Genomic DNA, 26445 nt, shown 5'->3' with positions numbered 1-26445 from the left:
CTGCTGTCTAGGTTAGGTACCCATTATTTTTTGGGTCCTTTCAGGTTAGTACTAGAAGTTTTACTCTTCACTTCTTGTACCTTGTGCTGTAAGTTTGGTGGCTTCTGGTTAACCATTACTTTAGGTTTAACAACCTTTGGTTTTGGTTTTTCAGGAGCAGTAACTGCTTTGTTCTTCTGAAACTTAGACTTTAGGACCTCAGATTCAGGTTTCAACAGACTCTGAGGAACAGGTTCTGATCTCTTCAGAATCTTTATCTTTGAAGTCTTTGAATCAGAGTTTGTCATTACCTTTGGCTTAGAGTTCTTTGGCTTTGAAGTAATCTTAGCCTTAGAAATAGAAGCTTCAGGTTCTGACTGAACTACAGTTTCCAACTTAGCACCTTCAGGTACAAAGAAGGTTTTCAATCCTTCCTTGATGCATTCACAACATGCTTTGAGACTGATTTCATTAGGTTTCCCTCCTGAAAATCCAATCCCTTTACCATTGTTTATGTAAATGCTGTAAATCATTGAAGCAACTTTGCTTCTATCAATACCAGATATAATGAAATCTTCAAGAGCTATCTCATGTTTGCTCAAAGACTTTCCATTATGTAACAGCCCGATTTTTCGCTATATTTATTTTATTATTTGTTTAATTGCTTTTGTGTGTGATTGTATATGATTATTTGCCTCTGTGTGTATTTTTGGTTGGGAATTGTAGAAATCGGTGTTAGAAGGGTATTTTAGTCATTTTGGACTTAGGGGTATTTTGGTCATTTCACGAGTAGGGGTAATTTTGTAATTTTAATGAGGATTACTTTTAGTTCTTAGTGAGAGTGGTATTTTACTAAGTTACTAGAGAGAGTAGTAATTATTTTATTACTGGTAGTTGACCGTTGCTATTACATTTTACCGTTAAGTGAGTAGTAACACTTTGGGTTAGAATAGAAATGGGTTAGGCCCATTAAGGCATTATGAGTTGAGCTCAATTAAGTAAAGCCTATTTAAACACTAGTGTTAGTAGAAGAATAGGGTTTTACCAACATTTTCACATTTGGGAAGAGATGGAGACAAGAGAAGAGAAATGGTTGAAGAAGGAGAGCTAGAGAGCTAGAGATTCAAGTTGTGGGAGCTAAATTGAAGCCTTAGCTTGAGATTGTGGAGAATTAAGGTAAGGGTGATAGTCTTTACTCATAATCACTTAGTTGTAGCTTCTACCCTAATTTCCTACATAAGTGCTTATTTGAATAATTGATTATTTGTGGAATTAATTGTGAAATTCGTGCTTATGTTGTGATGTTATGTTTGGGTATGTAAATTGAGTGTTAATTGAGTGGTTGATCATGAAATTGCAAGCTTAAATCATGTACATATGTATGCTTTGTGTTTTACCAAAAAAATTGATGATATGAGATATGAATTGTGATAAATTCATGATTGGTTGTTGTTGTTGATGTTGTGAGGTGTTGTTGTTGATGAATGGAACCTTGGGTTATCATTATCTTGAGCTTCTGATGATTGTGTTGTTATTTTTGGAAGTTTTATGAAAATGGGTCAAATGGTGAATTTTGTTGGGAGAATGTTTTGGGTCAAATTTTATATCAATCTAAGTGTCTTTTCATGTTTAGAAATGTTTAAACAAACTTTGGGATCAAATTTGAGCTTGAGGAAGTCAAAATTGGGTTTTTGGGGTGAAAAAATGGAGGTTTTCCCAAGACTGAACTGTCATAACTCGCCACCATGCTCGCGAGGCGAGTTGGATGCGAGCAACAGGGGCTCCCTGGAGCTTACTCGCCTCGCGAGTAAAGTTACTCGCAACGACGAGTTGCACAGGGCAGTACCCCCTGTTTCGCGTTCTTGCATCTTTTTCCCTCGTCTCTGTTTTGATTTGGTTTTTGGTGAAAACATGAAAGTTCTAGATAATTTTGCTATCTTTCCAATAGCGTTGGTTTGACTTGAAAATGATTCTTGGATTTTAAGTTATGAGGAAAACACTCTAAGGATGTCTTAGAGAGATTTTACGAAAAATCCGCATAACCACTTTTAAGTCGACCCAAGCCTTATGGATTTTTTCCTAATTTCAAACTTGGGTTCTGTAAGCTCATTTGTAGTTTTCAAAATGTGATGTGTTGGGTCTAACTTATTTTGTTTAAAAATTGGGGAATTCTTTGAAAAATGATAAGAGAGACGAACTTTGGGTTTTTCATGATTACGTTGCATTTGGCCAGTGAAACGCCAAAGTATCCTCTATTGCACCCACATGTGGCCTAGAAGTATACTTAGTTGAGCCATTGAATCTTGTTTTACTTGGTTTGGTTCAATAACTTCAATTATTTTGATTATGAAATACCGATAGACGAACTTGTTGAAAATGGTTCTTTTAAACCAAATACCTTATAAATCTTTCAGGAATGGTTGTATATGATTGTAGACGATTGAATATGATGATTATCATGAAATGATGTGTTGTTCCATTTTACTTGGTTTATGAGAAGTATATGGAATTGTTGTGATATTTTGTAACTGAGGTTGATGTATGTTGATCCATGTTGATGACTCTTGTTTGAACTGTGATATGTTGAATGTGTGGACATGAATACTTGATAATGCAATTGTTGGGATAGTCAATGTAAATGGAGGTGTGCTTTTACATTGTCGTTGGTAGTTGTTATGTTGAAGTTGTGCATTATCGGGTCGTTGTTGTATGTCCATGCATCATATCATATTGAGTCATATGTTGAAATGTAAAAGGAGGTGTACTTTTACATAGTTGTTGTAAGAGGAGGTGTACTCTTACATAGATGTGCGGTTAGCATCTAATGACTGTTGTTGCGGTACCACATGCATATATGTGTCGAGTATAGGCGCATTGCATATTGAAATGGAATCTTGATGTGATATGTGAATGTTGTTTGTTGGTGATAAGTGGATGCTTGCTTGTAATATTTGGATTGGTTGAAGGAATGAATATATGGAGGTTAATTGTTCATGCAAGCTATTTGAAAACCGATTTGTCTTATTCATTTCAATTATTATTTATTGATTATGATTAATGTAATGCTAACCTCCAGTGGTTTTGACCGCCTACCTGTCTGTATGGATGGGTAGACGTTGTGCAGGAGTAGTCCGCTTGCGGCGAGTGCTTGGATAGCTAGAGTTAGCCTCCGCTATCATTTTGGAGTATAGTTTAGGGCTCTGATTAGGTCGAGTTGGTGTTCCTTCCTTTTGTTGAATTTTATCTATGTTGAGGTGTACTCATTGTTGAGACTTTGGAGGATTTTATGTTGATGTCGTTGTTTGACCATGGCATATGTATTGTTTTGATTTTGGAGATGTATGATTATATCCGCTGTGACTGATGAGATATTATATATATGCATGATTGTTGTTATTCGGTTTAGACGTAGCGTCTAATTCTTGAATATTTTCTATATTCACATGTTTTATTGCTTTAATAGAGTTAGGGCGTTACACATTACACTTTTCTTGTAGCTTCTGACAAAGATACTTGAGCTTCTCTTCATAAGTTTTGCAAATGAAGTCAAAGCCTCTAAGTCCTTTATCAGAAGCTTTAAGATCCAATAGAGTTGATTCTTGTTGTTTCATCAAAACAACATATTTTTCTTTTAAATCTTTCAACTCATTGGTTCTAAGCTCAAAATGTGTAAGGAGTCCTTTAAGAGACTCAATAAGTTCTTCTCTGGGAATTTTGGAATATACCTCATTTTCATCTTCAGAGTCTGAGTCAGGATCTGCTTCTGAAGTCTCATTAGCCACTAACCCCATAGCTACCTTAGCATCTTCTTCAGCTTCTTCCTTTTCAGACCCAGATTCACTATCCAAATCTTTGCAGGTTGCCATTAAACTCCTCTTAATCTGCTTTATGAATTTCCTTATATTGAAGCTTGATTTCTTTGATTTCTCCTTCTGAAGATCAGAGCAATCAGCAATGAAATGTCTAGGCTTCTTACAGTTGAAGCAACACTTCTGATCTTCTTTCTTGGAGCTCTTGTAGCTACCTCTCTTACTCAGAAACTTCCTGTTCTTCCTTATGTTGATATACAATCATTGATGTTCACAATACAAATCAGATACAAACTCTTAAGACTCTAGAATTTCTAAGATATGAACATTGATAAGAAATTCTAAGTGAACTTTGAATGCAGAACAATTTCAGCAGAGTTTTGACACTTGTAAATTGTAGTTGAGTGTTGTGTTCAGCATTACCAATCTCTGAATCTTCACTCCTTTATATAGAGGTGTGAAAGAGACGTTGTGAAATTGCCAGCACATCAAACAGAGTCGTTTGAAGCTTTGATTAATCACCAATGATCTTTTGCCTGATATGGCAGTTGTCCTATGAAGGATCCATTTCAAAACCATTCCCATTGTGAAGGAACATCGTTGCAGGCAGAGCTGTTTTTCTTGTCTTGTAGCAGAGACACAACAGAGTAGTGGAGGTAGTGGTTGTACACTTCGTACAATTGTACTATGTTAACGCTTTTTGAAGATAAGCATCCAATGCCTTCAAATCCTCTCCAAATGACTGTTGCTTCACATTTCCAATCTTCTGCATTGCTTTCAAATCCATTAAACAACCTTTGAAACTTCAAGTCTTGAATCTTAAGATGAACTTGAGCTTCTGGTGATCTTCAGCTTTTGATGAGATGCTTCTGATGAACTTGCTTCTGATGATGACGTCATCACTTCACGAGCGCTTTGTCTTCAGGAGCACTTTTGTCTTCAGGAGCACTTTCTCTCCAGACGCTTTAAGCTTCCTTTTTGTTGATTCCTGAGTTCTCTTTTGTTCTTCCAGAACCTATTTAAGATGTCAAATTTTGTCTATGGTCCCGTACACTTGAACAAATATTAGCTAGTCCAATTGACAATTTTTAATACCTTGTTATCATCAAAACTCTCAAAGGTTCATTGTTAAACACATTTTGTTCCAACATCATACACCACCAAAAAAAGAGCATTGTCCAATCGGATGTCCTTACTTAACAAGGACCACTCCCTGTGAAGGATCTCCCATTGGAGGAAGAAAAAATGAGTTCCCATTATGGAACAAATAATTATATAAGGTCCCTCTCTCTTTCCTTGGCAACTAACGGGTCTCACGTTTAAAATAAGTATTAAAATATGTACTATGTGGTCCCGCTTACAAAAGAAGTACTGATATTTTAATAATTAATACTTGTTTTGATTTCAAAAAAATAATTAATAGTTGTTTTAAATATTATTTTATTTATTTGTCATCATTTTAAATAAAATGTAATTCATGCAAATTATTATTATTATTTTTTAACGAAGGAATGTAAAATTGTAATGTTAATTTTTCCATTTTCAAATTATTAGCCAAATGTGGCAGAAATTTAAGTTCAGTCGAATAAATAAATATTTTATAATTTAATTTTTTTAAGCATTATAATTAAATATTATGAGGTAATTTATAATTTAATAAATAAATTATTTTTGTTTAATGATGTAAAGTTAGCGGACCTATTTAAGTATTTTTCATTGGAGTCCTTATTAGTGTACTCCCATTGGAGTCATTGAGTCCTTAATAAGTACTTTTATTAAAATATTATAAATAAATGATGTGTAATGTGGGGTCCATTTAATGAGTCCCTATTAAGGAACTACCACCGTGGATGCTCTTAGGCATTCATAAGATTTGACTTATTTGATAGCATATGCTTATAGGTGATGAAAGTGAGCCTTAGAAAGACTTAAAAATGAGCCGATAACAGATAATATGACAGACTCGGGTTTATTATGTTTGAAGTAGGACAGACTTAGGTCATACAAAGTCCGGCCCGACCTAACCTGTTTCTACCCTTATTACTGAAGTAAGAAAATACGAGGAATCGATGGAAAAGATTTTGATTTTTTTTTTGTTTTTATCAAAGTTGATGCTATGATATTTTATCGATAGAGGGTTAGTTTAATAAGTTACTTCGTCCTAAATTATAGAAAAAAATTATTTCAAACTAGAACTTTTACCCGTGCTACCGCCCGGGTCATAAACAATGGAGAAACTAATATAACATCAACGATATTTTAGGACATACAACCAGTGTTCACGCATATGTGAATATCTCTTTATACACTACATTTGAAGTGGTGTAATTACAGTCCCCATTGTCATGCGTTAATAATATCTTCAGACCATATCTTAATGTAACTTGTCATATTGCAACATATAACATATATTACTTAATAATTCATAATCATATATAACTTCTAATGCTTTACTTAAAATTGAGTTGAAACTAACACTTAATAATCTGAAATTACATGCACGACAAAAGAAATATTATTCTGAACAGTTTCCATGAATTGAGCAATAAAAAAAATTAGAACACCTAGAAAAACTACTATGCTATATGCCTATATAAATATAATGATAAACAAAGATAACTTTAATCCATGCCAATGCCGTCAATTGACGATGTATTTGGACATCTTTTGTTGGATTTATGCGTAGGAGAAGTGTGAACCATAATGATTAATAAGCAAGAGAGCTGACATGTAACTCTTAAAAGGATTTCGGCCTAAACAAAGGAGGATGTTGATGCCAATTGAACATGTTTACTTGTCAATTTGTTGAGAAAAATAAATGTATTATTATATATTAGGTAACATTACAAATGTTACATTGGCATATTAGCCTCTTCCTGATTCACTTTGGCACACTAATATCATATCATAGTTGTTCTAAACCTTGCAATAAGTAATGGTGCAAACTCCAATATATATGTCTCAATTTGACTTGTAAAAATACCATAAGATCAGATATCATCCCTTGATCATAAACATACTGGGTGAAAAATGCTACATAAAGTCTTGTTAGATCTCTTGTCAAATTCTTCAAGAATATAGTAAAGAGCTGGCTTTCAGAGGGTTGAGTGCCTCAATTCTAAGCTTCATGGCATAAAAAATAGAAATACATTAGTAACATAGCTATCCAAGAAAACACATCAGTTTGGAAAACATGTTACTAACCTTGTAAGCACAAACCCAACCTGCAGTCTATTAAAACAAAAATGAAAATGTGAACCCCCACAATAACTCAATTTCCCTAAACCTTGAACTTGGATGAACTATTAACAAACTAAAATCTGTGAATTAAACTTTCTTTCAGTTTTGCTTTGAACATTAATTGGTAGATAATACTCCTGAGTAGTGGAGGAGCACCCAATATGAGCCATCATAGATCAAATAACAAATTCATCCTTTGTTTTTAAGTCTCTAAACTTGACACGAAGGCATTCAACCCAATGTTGATGTGTCTCACTTTGAAATTGAGTGCCTCAGCTGTGTCATCAAAGGTTGAGGGATGTTTAGAATAAATACACCTTAAGAAATAAAGTACCTAAAACAAACATTCCATAATTTAGTTTCTATTACATCTCACTTCTCATTTTTTGAAAGTGTATCCACTATTCACCATGTCCATATTAATTGGTTTAAAATCTTATACAAAAACAATGAGGGATGAGGGAGGCATGTAGAAGTGAGCAAATAGAGAGTGTTAACAGAGAGTAGAAAAATAAGTGGCAATTTCAGAGAATGAAATTATGGAAGTGGTTAAATATAGAAGAAGTCTAATAAATGAGGAAAAAATGCTAATATGAGACCAAATATATTAACTTAAATGTCTTTGAGATACCATTAGAATGTGATCAACCAATTCGACAAACTACTGAAAATATTTGATTAACAAACTCCAGAAATGAGTATTATACTTGTAACAAACACAAAACTCATAAACACATGCTATCATCCTCTCCAAGTTTGCCAACTAAAAACCATAATGAAAAAATACAAAAAAAAACATGCCAAGAAAAAAAGTATAGTAAAAAAGTTGAAATAGGATTGCAACCAATAGCACTCACAAAGAAAATAACCTAATAGCTCCACCATACTGCCCATCAATTAGTACGATATGGGGTTATGTGTGTATTCACTTGATAATTGTCGACAGCTGTTTGGTTCTGGTAACCACTTCCTTGCCGCAATTCGGGTCTCAGAACGTGCTTGCCAGGTCCAATGGGGTTGAGCTTTTGCAGAGAGTTTGTCCCGGATACCTGGGAACAACTGACAGAAGAAGGCACTGTCCAGCAAACAAAAAACGTGTAAGGGATACGGGGAAAAAAAAATCTAAACTAATGTAAGTATCTCTGTGGAAGAACTTTGCGTCTCTTGTTTGGCTTCATCACCGCTTTTGCACTGAAAAACAATGTTGAAGAAAAAACTCATGAATAGCTTTGCTCTTGTAGACTTTTATTGGAATTCCGCAATTTAAAAAATAAACAACAACATATGCTACAGTGAGGCATAGGCCAACAGATTTATCCACCAATGTTATATCAGCAAACCAAATAAACCCTGTTCACCATTCACCATGCAGACCCAATCAAAACAGATCATAAAGAGGCCATGAGCACAATGCCTCAAGGTTTTTGTTGCGTCAATGGAGAAACAATAACGGTAACAATATTTCACACCGAGTACCGCACTCATTTATTTCTCTATGATGAATTATACATTCACATTTTTTTTGAAAAATGTCGTTATTAATGCAAACAATTAATGTGGCACATGTTTTGATCATAGAAACAAAAACATTACTGAGCCATGAAAAAAAAATATGATTTCTACACCAATCCACCAAGTTCTTAAACATTCCGACAACAGAAGATAAAAACACCATGAAACTACTTTAAAGATGGCGACAGTGTACGCTACAACTTACTGAAAGATGCGGTGTTAAATATTAACGCAGGTCATGATGTGATAAACGATTCCTGAATAGGATTTGAAATTCACAATATTCCCATGTTGCGATCGATTATTGTAGGTTAAGTGCATCATTTTCAATCATAGTTTAAATTGCGGCAGTTAAATAAATCAGCAGGTACAAAGAAGAAATATCAGAGTAAATTCACCACGTAAGTTTCAATCATTTTGAAGTGAGAAAGGATGCGTTAAAAAAAGTGTCCAACAATACGTCCAAAGAAGACGTTTATTTGCGATCTGAACTGATCACAATCCACCGCAACTGACGGATTTAGGACCAATACGGACTACAACAAAATTATAATATGATTGAAACGAATCAGCCTCTAGTGTTCGAAAGGCACAATTCCAAATAGAAGTCTAAATACTTTCACCTTGATATTTTTTACTGTTGTATCGGTCGGACGAAACAAACACATGAAATAATATATGTTGTAAGCGAAAACAGATGAACTTGTTATCATATTTAATAGATTCAAAGTACATCAGAATGGGAAATACACAAAACATAACTTGAACATCCACCATAGATGGCTCGACAAACAAAAAAAAAACAAAAAGGAATTGAATCGCTATCTTGGGAGACATTGAATCGCGAATCGTTCTTGATATTGAGACGGTGAAGGTGAATGTGACCATCAAAGGAATTGATTCAGGTTCTAAGAGGTGTTTGATTATGTTGTTACAAGAGGTTTCAGACATGAGTTTTTGGCAGAGGTGAGAACCAGTGAAGCCTCCGGCGTAAAAGGTGCCGGCAGTGTGGACGACGGTGAGGGTGGTGCCGTAACCAAGAGCATTGGTGAAGGGGTGATGAGAGGAGAAAGACAAAGGTGAAAGGGGAAAAGAGATGGGAGATGAAGAATCGTAGAGAGAGGGGGAGAGAAAGGAGGGTTAGACTCAGTATTGGAAATAAAAGACATTAATTTATTGTCATTTACAATGCAATTGAGGGATGAGCAATAATCAGATTTGATCAAAGGGCTGATGTGATAACCATTCCTAATGACTTAGATCCAACGGCCTCCCTTGTTTTGGAGCCAAAACCATTTAGGTCTAGGGTTTGCAATGGCGGAGCTACACCAGGACTGGGGTAGGCCATGGCCTACCCATTTATTCTGTAAAAATACCATAATACCCCTGAGGTAATTTTAATATTACTACCATATGACACTAGCCAACTATACTACTTTCATTCCAATTTTTCCTCCAGAACGTGAAACTGGGAAAGAAAAGAAACGTGCTTTCTCTTCTCCCTTGCATCATAACACAACATCAGTACATCACCCACCACCACCCTCACCAACCGCCACCGGTAATCCCACCACCGACACCCACCGCCACCGACATCTACTCTCTGCGTCAATCTCCAGAATCAAAGTTTCATTGGTCTCAATCTCTCTACAAACCCTAAAAATGTAAGTGTATCTCTGAATTTGATTCTTCATCTGTTAGTAATGATAGTGCTTCAATTTCGTTTTGTTTGTTAATGAATTTGATTTTTGATTTGGTTTTCAATTTCAATTTTTACATAACCCTAATCAAAACAAAAGGGGATTTTTTATTTTTGTAAAGAATTGCGGCCACCCCATAATTTTTTGTCAGGCTCCGTCACTGAGGGTTTGCAAAGTCATTAGCAATGGTAACAAAGATTAGATATAAGTATGATATGATTATAAGTCATTTTTACAATTTTAATGAAGTATTAATCTTATGTTATATCCTTAATTTTTATTTCTTTATCCTTTTTCATTTCTCTAATTTTATCTTTTTCATATCATTAATGAAGGATAATTTTATAAAAGAGAGACAAAGGCTTATAATAACATACTTTCTATTTCTTATACAAAATCGATTACGTTTCTTACTACCTCCGTCCCTAAATATAAGACCCATTTGAGAAATTTTTTGTCTATTTTTATAAGATTCATTTGGTATTTCCAAGTACATTAATTAATTCTTTACCAACATATCTCTATTTATTTTATATATCTTTTTCTTCAATCAACATTAAATATTATATTGAAAACATACACTAACCTTCTCTTTTAAAGGATAAAATTGTAAAAATAATGGTGATTACAAATAAATTTATTAGTACTTTCAATTAGGGTCATATAATTAGGGACGGAGGTAGTAATTTATATGAAATAGTCAAAACAATTTATGTGAAATAGTGGAAACGACTTAAAATTTGGAATGAAGAGAGTACATAATTTTCTTTTTTTAATTTTCTTTGAGGTGGAGAGTACTTAGATATTTTTTTTAGGGAAGAGAGTACAATTTATTTCCGATCCGACAAAATTATCAACTTTATTTTTGTCTTCATAAAAAATTTGATACTTTTTTTTATCCCGATAAAATTTGTCTGTGTACAATTTTCGTCATGTTGTAAATAACTTCTTTTCAAGCCATTCCAAAGCTCAAATGAAAAATTCTAAACATAAAAATAGTAAGAAAGATAAGAATTCTCAAGGCATGAAAGAATGAACAAAAATTGAGGTTAAGTGAAGTAAATTGTTATGAAGGTACAAAAATTGAGGTGTTACAACTCTAACAAAAGGAATTTGTATCAAATTTAAATTCTCCATAACAGATTAAATTGGATCTTCACTCTAATTTAAATTTGTGACAGTGAGCCCTCAATATGACTATTGATTACAACTTGCTCATCTTGACAGGCCCCATCTCCTTTGCCTTAGCCCTTAACAAATTCTTCTGTATCTTCCCTGTAGCTGTCTTAGGTAATGGTCCAAACACAACTGATTTTGGGACCATATAAGAAGACATCTTAGCCCTACAAAAACTCAATATATCCTCAACTAAACACTTTTCATTACTATTATCCACTCCTGGCTTTAATGTCACAAATGCACATGGAGACTCACCCCATTTCTCATCTGGCCTTGCAACCACTGATGCTTCCAATATTGCACGATGTGAGTACAAAGTACTCTCTATCTCTACACTACTTATATTTTCACCACCTGAAATAATGATATCTTTTGATCTGTCTTTAATTTCTAGATATCCATCTTCATGCTTTACAGCAAGATCACCAGAATGAAACCATCCATTTGCAAAACTTTCTTCATTAGCTTTAGGATTCTTTAAGTACCCTTTCATCACGACATTACCACGCATCACGATCTCACCAATGGTCTTACCATCAGGTGGAACGGGTTGCATTGTTTTTGTGTTCACAACTTCAAGGTGTTCCAAGCCGATGTATCGAACACCTTGTCTTGCATGGAGCCGAGCTTTGGATTCCGGTGGAAGTGAGTCCCACTCAGGTTTCCAGGCACAATAGACAGACGGACCGAAGGTTTCTGAAAGACCGTATTGGTGTGTGATGCGAAATCCGAGTCGAGACATGCCGGAAAGAAGAGAAGGAGGAGGAGGAGCACCACCTGTATTCACATGTACAATGTGAGGTAGAGGAAGTATGGTTTCCTCAGCTGGGGCATTCATTATAGAGTTAAGCACCACTGGTGCTGCACAAAAATGAGTCACTTTATACTTGTCAATGGCTTCATATACTACCCTAGCTGATACCTGCATAAGCACATAAATCCTTTAGTTATTAGAGATGTAATCAGTTAGTTATTTGTGTGTTAATTACTAACTTATTTATATTACCAATACGATTTTTATTTTACTTTTTACATTTTTCTCTTATCCATTGCTTCTGTTAAGATATATATGATTCTCCATTTATGGTAATTATATTGTAATTATGCTGAAAGTGTAATTATTTTTTGTGCTTCTTTGTCTCCAATCATATACAAATATTTATCTTATCCTCCTGAGTTTCTACAGCTTCCATCTGAAACTGTGCTCCCTCCGTTACAAAATAAATGTCCTTTTAACATATTAAAATTATTTTAAAATAACTATTGTTTTGTTTTTTCAATGTGATTTTTTTTTCTTCCTGTTATACTCTAAAATTAATATCTTTCAACGCTACAATTATTTTAGAATTGAGATAGTAATAAGGTATGAGAAATTAGTTTTACCTGGCGGAGGCATATGCTTGTGCCAAAGAGAGCTGCAAGTGTCCAAATGTAGCACCAACCATTGCAATGAAACATGGGTAGAGTCCAAAGAAAAACAGCTCCTTCGTTCATTCCCCACATAAGTGCTGCACTAAGAGACATGATATATGCTCCACGGTGATGTAACACCACACCTTTCGGACTAGAAGTCGTCCCAGATGTGTAACCCAAAGCAATGCTCTGCCATTCATCCTCAGGAGGTTGCCAATCGTACTCAGGGTCGCCACTTTGAAGAAAGTCTTCGTAATCGATAGCTCCTTTGCTCAACGCATATCTATGTGCCTTAGGCTCGCAGTTTTCATCACCGATCACAATTAGAATTGGAGGCTTGAATGTGTTTGTTTTCTTATAACATATTTTCAAAGCTTCTTCTGCCAATAAAAAGAACTCTTGATCTACAATTATAACTGATGCAGTACAATGATCAATAAGAAAAGCAATTGTGGAAGCATTTAGCCTAATATTCACTGTGTTCAACACAGACCCTGCCATTGGAACGCCAAAATGAGCTTCATAAAGAGCTGGAACATTAGGTGCAATAACAGCTACCTGTTGGCAGTAAAGTAAAATTAAATTATGTTACACATTACTACCATTTAGCAGCTGACCCAAAAAAAATAGCTTATAGCTTGTGTCTCTATAATTTTGACGTTAGAACTTATAGTTTATGTCTTGCAAGTTTATTTGACTTAAAAAATATGTTTAGTAGTAACCGTCACTTTTTACGAGCTTATAACTTTTTTTTTTGTCCCTTATAATATTTTTTTATAAGTTAATTCAAGTAATGTAGCCTATAACTTATCATTATTTATTTCAATTTTACCCTTATAATTTCAATTGAAAAAAAGTAAATATTCATTATATATATATACACACACACACACACACACATACACACACACACACACACACACACACATATATATATATATATATATAGGGGATGTATCAAATGAGAGGACATTTTATAATGAGAGGGTGAGAGGAATAAATTTTGATCGTTAGATTAAAATCAACGCCTCAGATTTAATTGTTCTTTCAAAAGGGTCACATACTGAAACCTATCTTTCCTCTTCTCCACTTCGTCTTCTCTCTCCTGTTGCTCTCATCTCATGTGATTTTCTTAACTTTATTCTCAGGCCTTTCAATCACAACAAAAAATAATACCCTTAATTAACACGTGAAAAAATAATTAATCAACACTAAAATTCAGCAATTTACCATTAATTTTAATTTTTAAGAAAATTGGATAATCTTGTTTGAGAACATTCCACCATTAACGTGAATATTCCTTTAACAAGCCATAAATGTAAAGCTTCCGGTAAGTATTTTAAGGTGCAATCCCTGATTATTCCGTGGTTACCGGCGAAAGGGAAACGTTTGGTGAATGCTTTGGCGACGGCAAAAAAACGGTTGTCAGAGGACACGTCGCTGTTACGGCGGAGTCATGGCTTCCAAAAGGGATCCTTTCTTCTCTGTGCTTCTTTCCTCTATATTACCAGTCCATGTTGCTAAAATCTAATCTATGCATCTTTTTCCAAACGAAGATCAAGATGAGAGTGACAATAAAGAAAGAATCTGAGCGCAAGAGAGAAGCCATGGATACAGGGAGAAGGAAGCCAACGTTTCAGAAACCTATTGAAAAGAGGCCTGGGTCACGATGAATACAGGGAGAAGGAAGCCAACTAGGGATAGGGAAAAGAGAGTATCATCCGAGTCATAGAAGTAACATTTAATCACAACCATCTAATTTAATCTAAGGGTCATTATTTCATCCTCTCACCCTCTCATTATAAAATGTCCTCTCACTTGATACATCCCCTATATATATATATATAATGTTTTTTTTTTTTGAAGAAATATATATATATGGTAATGTTAATACTAGTCCACCTTAATTTTAGAAGGTGTGTGTTACTATCTCAGACCTTTTTGTTTTGGCAAAAAAATAACCTTTTCTCTTTACTCAATTGTGATTAAATGCATGTCAGTAATTTTCTTATCTACAACTATATATTATTTCTCCGTTTAAACAAAAAGACATCTCTCTCTCTCTCTCTCTCTCTCTCTCTCTCTCTCTCTCTCTCTCTCTCTCTCTCTCTCTCTCTCTCTCTCTCTCTCTCTCTCTCTCTCTCTATTACACACACACAGGCAAACCTTCTTCCTTGTGTTGCCATCCCCGGCCCCTTCTTCGAATTGCCTTTAAGTTAACATCTCTTCAAATTATTGATAGAGGTGTGTTATTTGAACAAACATTTGTGTGACAACTATAAATTTACAAAGAAAAATGGGTATTGACACAAAAAACAAAGCAATAGAGAGATACCGTAAAAAGAAAATGTAAGTAAGAAAGATAAAAGTATCATAAAATAATTGTACAAATATCATATCTCTTATTAATAATGCTTCCAACTTAAAAATGAAATTAGATTAGGTCTGTTTGGGTTTAAATTTACAAAATTTCAAAAATTGGTTTCTATGAAAATCCTTTCTAAAATGGTAATACTAATATGCACCCGCCTTAATTTTAGAAGTGTGTGTTACCATCTTACACTTTTTGCTTTGGACAAAAAAAAAAAAAAAAACTCTTTTCTATTTCTTCAATTGTGATTAAATGCATGTTTCTTATCTACAACTCTCTCTCTCCCCAATAAAACAAAAAGACATTAGTTTCTCTCTCTTTCTCACAGAGGTAACAACTCCTATAACCTTCTTCCTTGTGCTCCATCCCCCTTCTTCAGATTGCCTTTAAGTCGTAATCTACAAACATCTCTTCAAATTATTAATAGAGATGTGTTATTTGAACAACCATTTGTATGACAATTTATGAGACAACCATAAATTTACAAAGAAAAATAGGTATTAACTTGAAAACCAATGCAATACACGGACAAAGAGAGAGAAGTTTATAGACGTCGATAAGAAAATTACTTTAAAGCCATGCATTTAATCACAATTGAAGAGAGAGAAAAATATATTTTTTGTCAAAAACAAAAAAATGTAGGATGCTAACACACACTTTCTATAATAAGGTAGGTGTGCATTGACATTACCCATATATATAACTTTTATATCATTTCATATTTATAACTGCTAATTTTATAAAAAATTGCAAATTTAAATAGCTATCTTATTCGTTAGCAGTTATAAATTAGTTTATTAGCTATATGTTATAAATTAGCTTATCATATATTCAACATTTTTTTTTATCAAATAGCCATAATAAATTATTAATAGTCCTAGTGAACTTAGTTTAGTTTGTAGGGACATTGCATTATATATGCAGAGGCTGATGTTCGAACTCCGGACACCCCACCTATTCACCTTAAAAATATGAATTTCTAGCCACTAGACTACTTAACAAAAAAAATTCATTAAAGTGAAGCATGAATACGTTTTGATATAATACACACATAAATTAGATTACAGAATAATCCAAAACTAAATTTCACTTAAAAAGAAATTCAAAATTATATTTTTGTCATTTTAGATGTTCATCTTTTTTGGGTTTCATAAATTATTTCTACCGAAAGTAATTCTGTCTGTGGTGTATGAGACATTAAATATGAGTATCTATCTCTTTCAATTGGTATTTGAGCAACAATTCGCTACATTTTGTGTTAGATGATAGATGATTTATTTTAAAGTTGAAAATTTGTTAAGAAAGTTGTCCTTACAAAAACAACAATAATAAATAAATACCTCTAAATTTCATACGCTTATTTAACACTTCATTTTTTGTTTTATTTGTATATTTTTCTATTTCTTTTAGGGAACCGTATATCTTTCTATTATATCACCAAAATATTACATCTCACCACTCAATATATTTTGGTCAAGTATTCCAGTGGCTAAATATTCACTCCATAAAGTAAATAAGTGAGGTGCCCTGCTTATTACATGCAATATCGCTGCCAATTGAATTATGCTCACATAGACAACATCACTCTCTTTTACAATTTTATTTCAAGATATATACATGATAAGGGGTGTACACAACGTTTCCCATGCAGAAAAACATACCATCAATACCCATTGGCACCCTTCATCATTGCAATTAAAATATAGCTAATTAGTTGAAAAGAAAGCTGTCTATGCCTTAAAAAAAAAATTATCATCATCCATTGGCCACCTTCATCATTGGAATTAAAAAATCGATAATCTTTTGTTTTTTTAAAAATGATATATTTTATTTAATAAAGAACGTGAAATAATGATATTGAAAAAAACAAATTAAGATTTTAGAGATCAGTCTATATGGGCCAATTCAATGAACATTGACAAGATTGTTATGTTATCCATTTTCTGAGGTTATTTGGAATCTCTCTATTATATGTGAGAGTTTTCATGTAATATTCATCACTCCATCTACAAACTAAATTGATATTGATGAAATAAAAGTTAGCTTTAGTAACGATGACAACTAGATCCAGACTAATTGAGTACCAACAAAAGATCCAGTATGGCAAAATATTATATTGGTCCAAACGTGAATCCATAAAACTCACATATATTTCGATCAATAATATAGCGAGTATTAAAAAACAGTGTTAGAGTAAGTGTTAATAGCACCACACCTTTTATTAGACTAGTGCTACCAACATTCACTCTAAGACTCTTTCTCGAACACTTATTCTTTTATTGAGTCAGATAAGAGTAGGTAACACCAATTTACAAAATGATGTTGCTATGATTTGATTTTTCTCGAGTATTTTATCTATATACGACATTTTTGTTTTGTAGTTTCTATCTACTTGTCTCTTTTCGTCTTATTAAGTTATTAATAAATTTTGCCGACAAAAAAATAGTAGTACTTGATATAAAGAGTAAATGTTGAAAAGTAAATATTATGGAAGGATGCCTCCGAGACACTGATTAAGGATACTAAAAAGGAAAATTATATAGTAATTATTGTATTGAAAATTGTGTAATTAATCCATAAATAAGTCAACAAAGTTTCCTTTTATGGTAATAAATTCCTTTTTTGTATGCTTAACCAGTGCCCGAGGCATCCGTTGGCATGACCCATTATGGAAAGAGAAGAAATAGAGGGAGGGAAAAAGAGCATTACAGTGTTTCCAAGACCAATGGAGTAGTTGGAAAGAGCTGAAGCAAATCGACAGCAACGTTGGTAAGTTTGATGCCAAGTGTAGTGACAAGATCCATGAATGAGTGATTTTCTGTTAGGATGAACCTTAGCTGCTCTTTCTAAAAACCATAACGGTGTTAAGGCTGTGTAGTTGGCTGCATTCTTTGGCAGATCATCTATGTCCTTTTTCATCACCATGGCTACCCCAACACTTTGTGCTATCTTTTGTTTGTGGTAGAAAACAAAACAACTTTGTCTTTCTTCTGAGAAATTTTGAAGGTATAAATAAACAATTAAAATATTTGTGGAAGCAACGCACCCATCTTTCTTACGTGACACTTCAAATTTTAGGTATAAACAATTGTAACATTATTTACACCGCGTCCAAATTAAAATAATATTATGAAAAATTATACATACATGCATAATCTTTTTTTTTTTCTGGTGTACACATACATGCATAATCTGACTGTCTTGTCGGGAAATCACCACCATATCCTGACTGCCTCTCATGCCCGTCCCTATAATTGCCTAAAACTAATTTTTTTTTTTTTTTTATAATAATGTTACTACTATTTTTCAACTATGATTCCTTTGCTTGAAGTGATTATAGCAATTATTGAATTTAGTGAATCAACTGCGTGTATCTTAACTCATCCAAAGAGTGTTAAGTACAATAAGTTAATGAAAGCATAAGTAAATTGCAAACATTAGGAATAAATGACGAGAAAATGATAAGTTTGATTGATTTTTTTCCTGATATATTGATAAGTTTGGTCGATAGTGTGCAAAATGAAATGAACGGTGGGAAGTTTAAGACAAAGCTAATCTTATGTCGATTTCGGTTGGAGTTGGCCAAATCCAAAATCTGGACCATATAGGATACTCTGAATTTGGTGAGATAAAATAACAATTTGTTACACCATTTGAGATAGTTTAAGCAAACCCACTAATTTTTTGGTTGGGTTGGGTTTGGTTGGATAGTGAGTTACCCAAACTATTTTTATGTTTTTTTTTTAATATTAAATGATTAAATGACGAGTCCTCATTTTTTTCATAAAAATTGTTCAAATTTTTAATTTTATATTTTAATATTGTGTAACCTATTTTCACTATTCCTTTAGCATCATAAAATAATAAAAGATAATATCAAATAATAAATTCCATCATAAAATACTTGCAACGGACTAAAGTACATAAAATTACATTAGCATCAAAATAACAAAAAAATGCAACATCATAATTTGCAACTCTACCATGTTTTGATTTTCAATATAGAGGGTGCACTATATAAAGTTTTAGAAATTGAACTTGGTTTATGACCAAAACCTTTGGTATTCTTCTTCTTCCCTAAGAAAATAAAAATAAATTAAAAAATGTTGACATTACTGGTTAACTGAATTTCTTGAGTTTGGGTATTAAAAGTTAACCTTTTACCCTTCAGTTTTAATTTCCCAAAAAAACAAAAATGTGGGCATTTGTGTCCAAGTGAAAAGGTGTTGGTTGCTAAAATAGACCTTCATGAAAATGAGTGGGTATGTTGTGCCAAACCCCACATATATATATATATATATATATATATATATATATATATATATATATATATATATATATAAGTTTAATGGTGGTGGGTTGACAATCCAAAACAATTTTGCACACACAACCAATCAAAACATTCTGAAGTGCCATGTTTGATCCACGTTAATTAAAAACATTAATTTATGTGGCAATTCAGAATGTTTTCATTGATTATGTGTGCAAAGTTGTTTTGGACCGTCAACCCACCACAATTAATCTCTCTCTCTCTCTCTCTCTCTCTCTCTCTCTCTCTCTCTCTCTCTCTCTCTCTCTCTCTCTCTCTCTCTCTCTCTCTCTCCATATATATATATAAAGGGAATACTTGGTTTTGAGTTGTCTTTTCACTTCCAATTATACTTTAAACAAATTTGAATATAAGAATGCTATTTTGGCGGTGTTATTCAAAAATATAAAAATTTATATTATATTTGTTATGTTGTTGATGTCATTATGAAATTGAAAAATATCTATTATCTATAGAAAAATACATGAGTTAAAGAGAATATATATTATATATAGAAGAATACATGAGTTAAATATCTAATATCTAATATCTATTATCTAGTTACAATATAAAAATATTGTTCCTAATTTATACGCATTAGTGTAATAAAAAAAGTGGACAGAAGAATGCTAGTTGAGATAAAGAGAATACATGAGTTTGGACTGACTTTTTTCTTACCTATTTTACTCTTCATTTAAACTATTTTATTTATTTATCCTTTGATAATATTATTTAAAATATTAATGAAAAAAAATTAAATTCCATTAAAATAGGATTAGCCCGTTACAATAGGAACAATATTATCTTATCTATACTATAGATAAATGGAATATATGGTTTTGGGATGGCTCTTTCCGATTATATCCCTAAACAAATTTGCATATAAAAGATAGAAATGTTTGATTTTTTGTGTCAATCAAAAAGATAATTCATATTATATTTGTTATATTAATAATGCCATTGAAAAATAAGTATAATTTTTTTTTTTTGAACAAGATAAGTATAATTTGTTAAATACGAAATTACAAAATATCTATACTTAGAATTTGAATCAAAATCAAAATAATTGCATTCAAAATGAAAATTTTCTAAAAACCACACTGATCATAATTTATACACATTAGTTATAAAAAGATAAGAGATAAAAGTGAGGTGTACAAAGTTCGAACCTCAACTTCTAAGTATCAAATATCACGTGCAATATTTTTTACTCCTTTATTTCTAAGATATATACATCCACTCTTTGATTTCAAGATATACACATCCATAAGAGATGTGCACAACGTTTTCCATGCGAAAAAACATACCATCAATATCCATTGGCACCCTTCATCATTGTAATTAAAAAATAGCAAATTATTTGATAAGAAAGCTGTCTATGCCTTAAAAAAAATTATCATCATCCAACGCCCGCCTTCATCATTGGAATTAAAAAATATTTAATCTTTTGTCTTAAATAAAATGATATATTTTTTAATTAAAAACGTGAAATAAATAATATTGTAAAATGAAAATTAAGATCACATGGATATAAGTCTCTATGGTCCAACTCAACTAATAATGACAACATTGTTAAGTTGTCCATTTTCTCAACTTATCGAGAATCTCTATATTTTGGTGTGAGAGTTTTTATACTTCATCTACAAGTTATTGATAAAAATAAAAGTAAACTTTAGTAAGGGATGGCAACTAGATCTGAATACCAACAAAACATCCGGTATGGCAAAATATTAAATTGGTCCAACATAAATCCATAAAATTCACATATATTTCAATCAATAATAAAGTGAGCATTAAAAATTTACCAAAAAAAAAAGTGAGCATTAAAAAAAGAGTGCTAGAGTAAGTGTTGTTAGTACTATCTTTTATAGAGTAGTGTTACCAACATTCATTCTAAAACTTTTTTTGAACACTCATTCTCTTATTGAGTCAATACAGGTCACACCTATTTACGTGTTATCCAATTCCAAAATAGTAGTAGGTGATATAAAAGAGTATACGTTGAAAAGTGAGTAGTAGTAAAAAAAGAGAAGAAATAAAGGGAGGGAAAAACGACATTACAGTGTTTCCAAGACCAATGGAGTAGTTGGAAAGAGCTAAAGCAAATCGACAGCAACGTTGGTAAGTTTGTTGCCAAGTGTAGTGACATCACTTCACAAGCTGGTTTTGTAGGATTGTGTTAGGCTGAGCCATAATATCCAAGAGTAATATTTTTTAACACTTTATTTTACCTTTATCTTTCTTTTCATATCATAAATCTATCACTTTTATTATATCACTCATCTTATATTTTTCTTAAAATACCACCAATTATTTTTCTTTTAGTATTAGATGGGCTGCTGATATGATGAGGTTGGATTGCATGTCACTTTCAAATATCTCTAGCTTGATTTTTTTTTTTTTTTTTACATTTTTAGTAAAAATTTCATGATTAATATATCATATCGTTGACGACACAAATGAATTTCCCGTTCAAATCATTTATAATTTTATTTATTTATTTTGATGAAACATGTCCAATTATATTTAACTCAATGTGGATTATAATATTATGCTCACATCTCCCTTCACAATAGAGGAATTTAGAGTTGATATTTTTCTATGAAGCCAAACAAATGCTCACAACCGTCCTTCAAGCGACACCAACTTATTTAATGAGTATTTTTACTCTACCTTCCTCATTGTGTGATGAGACTGAAAAGATGATGAATTCTTTTTTGTTGGGGCATTCAGGTTCACAAAATAAAGGCATCCATTGGTTCTCATGCATGGGATAAACTTTTTATGCATAAAACTGATTGAGGCATGAACTTCAAAAATTTATCACGTTTCAATATGCTATGATTGGGAAACACGGTTGGCATATCATGTCTTATCCTAATTTGCTGTCAATGGAGCATTGGAAATGGAAGTATTCCACTTTTAATTTTAGTGAAAATTGGCTCTATGATTCTTCACTATGATGCAATATACAGTATGTCTTTGACTCTGTCTTATCCAGATCACCACCATCCACTATCCAGATCACCTCTCATGCCCGTCCCTATAATTGCCTAAAAAACAAAGTTCTTTTTAACGAAAATGCTAATAAGTTTAAAATGGAAATTTTATCATGAAAATTGTACATTTAACACATTAAGCACTAAATAAGGTAACAGTACTCACTTTGGTCTCTGAATGCGTAATAAGTAGTCAGAATAGTCCCTTAATGTATCAAAATTTCAAAATAGTTCCTAATTGTGCAATTTGTTAATCAAAATAGTCCCTAATGTTAAAATGTTTTATTAATATTGTCATATTATTCCTTCAATATACTTACTTATTGTCATATCAGTCCTTATAAGTACTTATGTATTGTCATTTCAATCCCTATATGAAAAGAGTTATTCTGAGCATTGAGAGATTATTTTAGCGTCAAAGATTATTTTCACTAATAGAGTGCACAATCAGGAACTATTTTAGAATTTTGATAAATTGGGGGACTATTATGATTAATCATCACACATTAAAGGACCACAACAATAAATAGTAACTTTTTCTATATAAAATTAATCAATCATTTCTAATTTTAAATCATTGACAAGTGCCCTTAGCCTTAGAACACTTGTTATCATTACCAATTTTTTTTTTTTTTAATAATGTTACTACTATCTCTCAACTATGAGTCCCTTTTGTTTTGAGTTGTGTCAATTATTGAATTTAGTGAATCGACTCTGTGTACCTTAAACTCATCGAAAGAGTGTTAAGTACATTAAGTTAATGAAAGCATAAGTAAATTGCAAACATAAGGAATAAATGGCGAGAAAATGATAAGTTTGATTGATTTTTTTTTTCTAGATATATTGATAAGTTTGATCGATGGTGTGTAAAATGAAATGTACAATGGGAAGTTTTATACAAAGCTAATCCTACGTCGGTTTAGGTTGGATTTGGCCAAACTCAAAATTCGAACCATATAGGAAACTCTGAAAAGAGTGAGATAAAATAACAACTCGTCACACCATTGAGTTAGTTTGGGCAAACCTACTAATTTTCGGGTTGCGTTTGGTTGAGTTGAATATATATATAGTGGTTGAACAATATTATTTTTATGTTTTTTTAATATTAAATGACAAGTCCTAATATTTTTTTCATAAAAATTATTCAAATTTTTAATTTTATTTTTTAAAAATTGTGTAACCTATTTTCACTATTTCTTTAGCATCATAAATAATAATTGATAATATCAAATAATAAATTCCATCAAAAAATACTTGCAACAAACTAAAATTGATTGACATAAAATTGTATCAGCATCAAAATAATAAAAAAATGCAACATCCTAATTTGCAACTCTAATAATAAATAATGTTTTGATTTTCAATATAGAGGGTGCACTATATAAAGATTTAGAAATTGAACTTAGTTTATGACCAAAACTTTTGGTATTCTCCTTCTTTCTTAAGAAAATAAAAATAAAAAATGTTGATATTACTAGGTAAGTAGGTTTCTTGGGTTTGGGTATGGTTTTACCTGAAACCCCTGTTTTTTTGAGTTTTTTTTTTGAAACCATACCCACCCAATTACCTGATCTAATCAGCTTTTTCTACTCCCTTCGTCCCTATATCTAAGCACCTTTTGCATTTTTCACATTTCTTAAAAAAAGTTGTTAGTGCAATTAATATGTCTATTTTGTGTGTATATCAGTATCAACATCGCAGATACTCTTAGTTAATATGTCTATTTTGTGTGTATATCAGTATCAACATCGCAGATACTCTTAGTTAAATTATTAAGTTTTGCAATTAATTTGCCAATCGCCTATCAAGTTTTTGGCACCGTTGGCAAGTGCACCAAATACTATCGAAGTAGTAAAAATATCGATCCCACGAGGACTGTTTTTAACTTCAATAATTCAATTGCGTTATAAAAAATAGGATGTATAAATGTTTATTTTGTTTTGCCACTAGGCAGTAGATTTGGTTTGATTTTATGAAATCAAATAAATGAAAATAAAGATTTGATTAAGAAAATATGGAGAGAGATGAGATCAGATCCTTCGAATCCTCTAAGTTCCCCTAATTGGTCTACTGCACCTATTTGTTATGAATCCTCTTCTAATTTACGATGATTAACAAAGTAGCCCTAATCAATCCCTTGAGTTAGGACCCTCTTCTTAAACTACAGCCCCTAATTCCTTAGGTGGTCTAATAATTCTTGAAGGTTTTACCGAACGTTAACCTATTATCACTAACAAACGATTATCTATTCCTAGACTAACCCTGTTTATTAGAACAATTCAATTAGGTCTAAGTCGAAAGCCATGGTCAGTGGTCATTCGTTCTCACAGAATCAAGTTATATGTGATCAAGATATAAAAAGCATTAAGAACAATTGAATTGAATAAACTAGAATTGAATTCATAAACAAAATAGAGTTCCACAGCAACATGTGTCAATTAGGGTTACAAAGATTCATCTCGGATCTAATCTCTAAGAGATTAAGCTACTCATAATCGAGTTTACAAATAGCATAGTCAATGAAATAATTAAAACATACATGAATTGGTTAAAGGTTGAAGAAATCGCCCTTCTAGCCGTCTCCGATGTCTCAAAATCGCACTTTGCTCTCCAAAATCATAACCCTTGTTCTTCAGTTTGAGTGCAATATTTATAGAAGTTTTTGGGCCTGACCCAGCAAAATCGCGCCGCGCCTTGTTAATTGGCGTGCCGCGATTTCACTCAAACAGAGATGTTGTAATTTTCTGCGTCCAAAATCGCGCCACGCCTCATAAAATCGCGCCAAGATTCTGCAAAATCGCGCCACGCCACTCCAAATCGCGCCACGATTGTCAGTTTACAACACTTCTAGAATTTCTGCTTTTCACACCCCCAGACTGTCTAAAATTGCTACAGACTCAATAAAAACACCAACACAACTGTTTCTTCGAAATCTTCTATTTTTCTTGCTTTTCTTGCTGCTTAATCTTGCTTGTGAACTCCAAAATGTGATGAAAATGACACTAAAAATAGCGAATAATTGACTGTCATCACGGTGGTTCACGGTGGTGGGAATACTTCAGTGAGTGTTGGATCAAATGGGGGGTGTGTACCTGCAGACACTCCGACCCTCAAGTCAGTAGACGTTCAGAATGGCCGGTTTGAGAGTGAAGAAGATTCTACCTTAGAGGCTGCGAGGAGCCTCATATTTATAGAGGTGGGTGAATGCAGAGTCGTTGTAATGACACACGTATGTCCGTCGGTTACAAAATCAAGAGAAATGCAACCGCCAGTGAGAGATTCACGGGAACGTGGGAAAGAGACATTGTTGTTCGTTTGAACAAGTCTCAGTTGCTCCGAGCACTCCCCCCCCCCCCCCCTCACGGAGAAGAGGTGTGTTGCGAGTAAACTGCCAAAATGCAGCATTTGGGCTTGATTTGTTATTGGGCCTAGGTCTTTGACCGGTCAAAACAGTAGCCCCCTAAGTCGTGACTCTTGATAAAGAGTGATGACTTAAGATTAAGCAAGAGAACTGATCGTAGAGGTCTTTTGAAGGATATCCCGAAGGGAATAGTATGAGCTTGTACACATTTATTCGAGCCTTTTAGATGCCCATGCGAAGGAGAGGTATTTGCTCGTCGTGAGGTATCTTGTCGGTTCTACACCGAATGAGCTTGATTTTGATTGTTTTTGTAGCGTGTTCGCGGGGAAGCAAAGCAGTATCCCAAGAAATATCAGACAAAGTCATCCACAAGCGAGCAGATTGATCATAATTAACGATCGTCGCTTGAGACTTAACGTCTTGGTGGTTATGTTGGTGTTAGGATTAGCAGTACCGAGCACATGATCTATGTTCGCTAACTTTTTGCATGTGTTCGCCATCTGGTCTTAGATTCGTCGTCTAGAGAACATATACTCGGCATTTCTATGTTTACCCACAAATCTCAGAAGTAGG

The 26445-nt window shown here is 33.0% G+C and overlaps 1 protein-coding gene and 1 long non-coding RNA gene across 2 annotated transcripts; both read right to left on the bottom strand.

Annotated features, from left to right (window-relative positions):
• Positions 1-6589: 6589 nt before the first annotated feature.
• On the bottom strand, positions 6590-9835 carry LOC146946209 (uncharacterized). Its single transcript, XR_015026665.1, has 2 exons — positions 6993-9835; positions 6590-6911 (listed from the first exon to the last, which is right to left on the bottom strand). It is a non-coding gene; the product is annotated as an uncharacterized LOC146946209 (long non-coding RNA).
• Positions 9836-11273: 1438 nt separating this feature from the next.
• LOC146946208 (acetate--CoA ligase CCL3-like) lies at positions 11274-18296 on the bottom strand. Its single transcript, XM_085744362.1, has 3 exons — positions 17913-18296; positions 12803-13390; positions 11274-12341 (listed from the first exon to the last, which is right to left on the bottom strand). Exons 1-3 carry the CDS (start codon positions 18126-18128, stop codon positions 11445-11447), a joined length of 1701 nt encoding a protein of 566 aa, XP_085600488.1. The 5' UTR covers positions 18129-18296; the 3' UTR covers positions 11274-11444.
• Positions 18297-26445: the final 8149 nt, after the last annotated feature.

The sequence above is a fragment of the Medicago sativa genome, chromosome 2, assembly GCF_051527215.1.
Source record: "Medicago sativa cultivar Bolivia chromosome 2, Bolivia_mono, whole genome shotgun sequence".
Lineage (NCBI taxonomy): Eukaryota > Viridiplantae > Streptophyta > Magnoliopsida > Fabales > Fabaceae > Medicago > Medicago sativa.
This window is presented reverse-complemented; position numbering and strand designations above follow the sequence as displayed.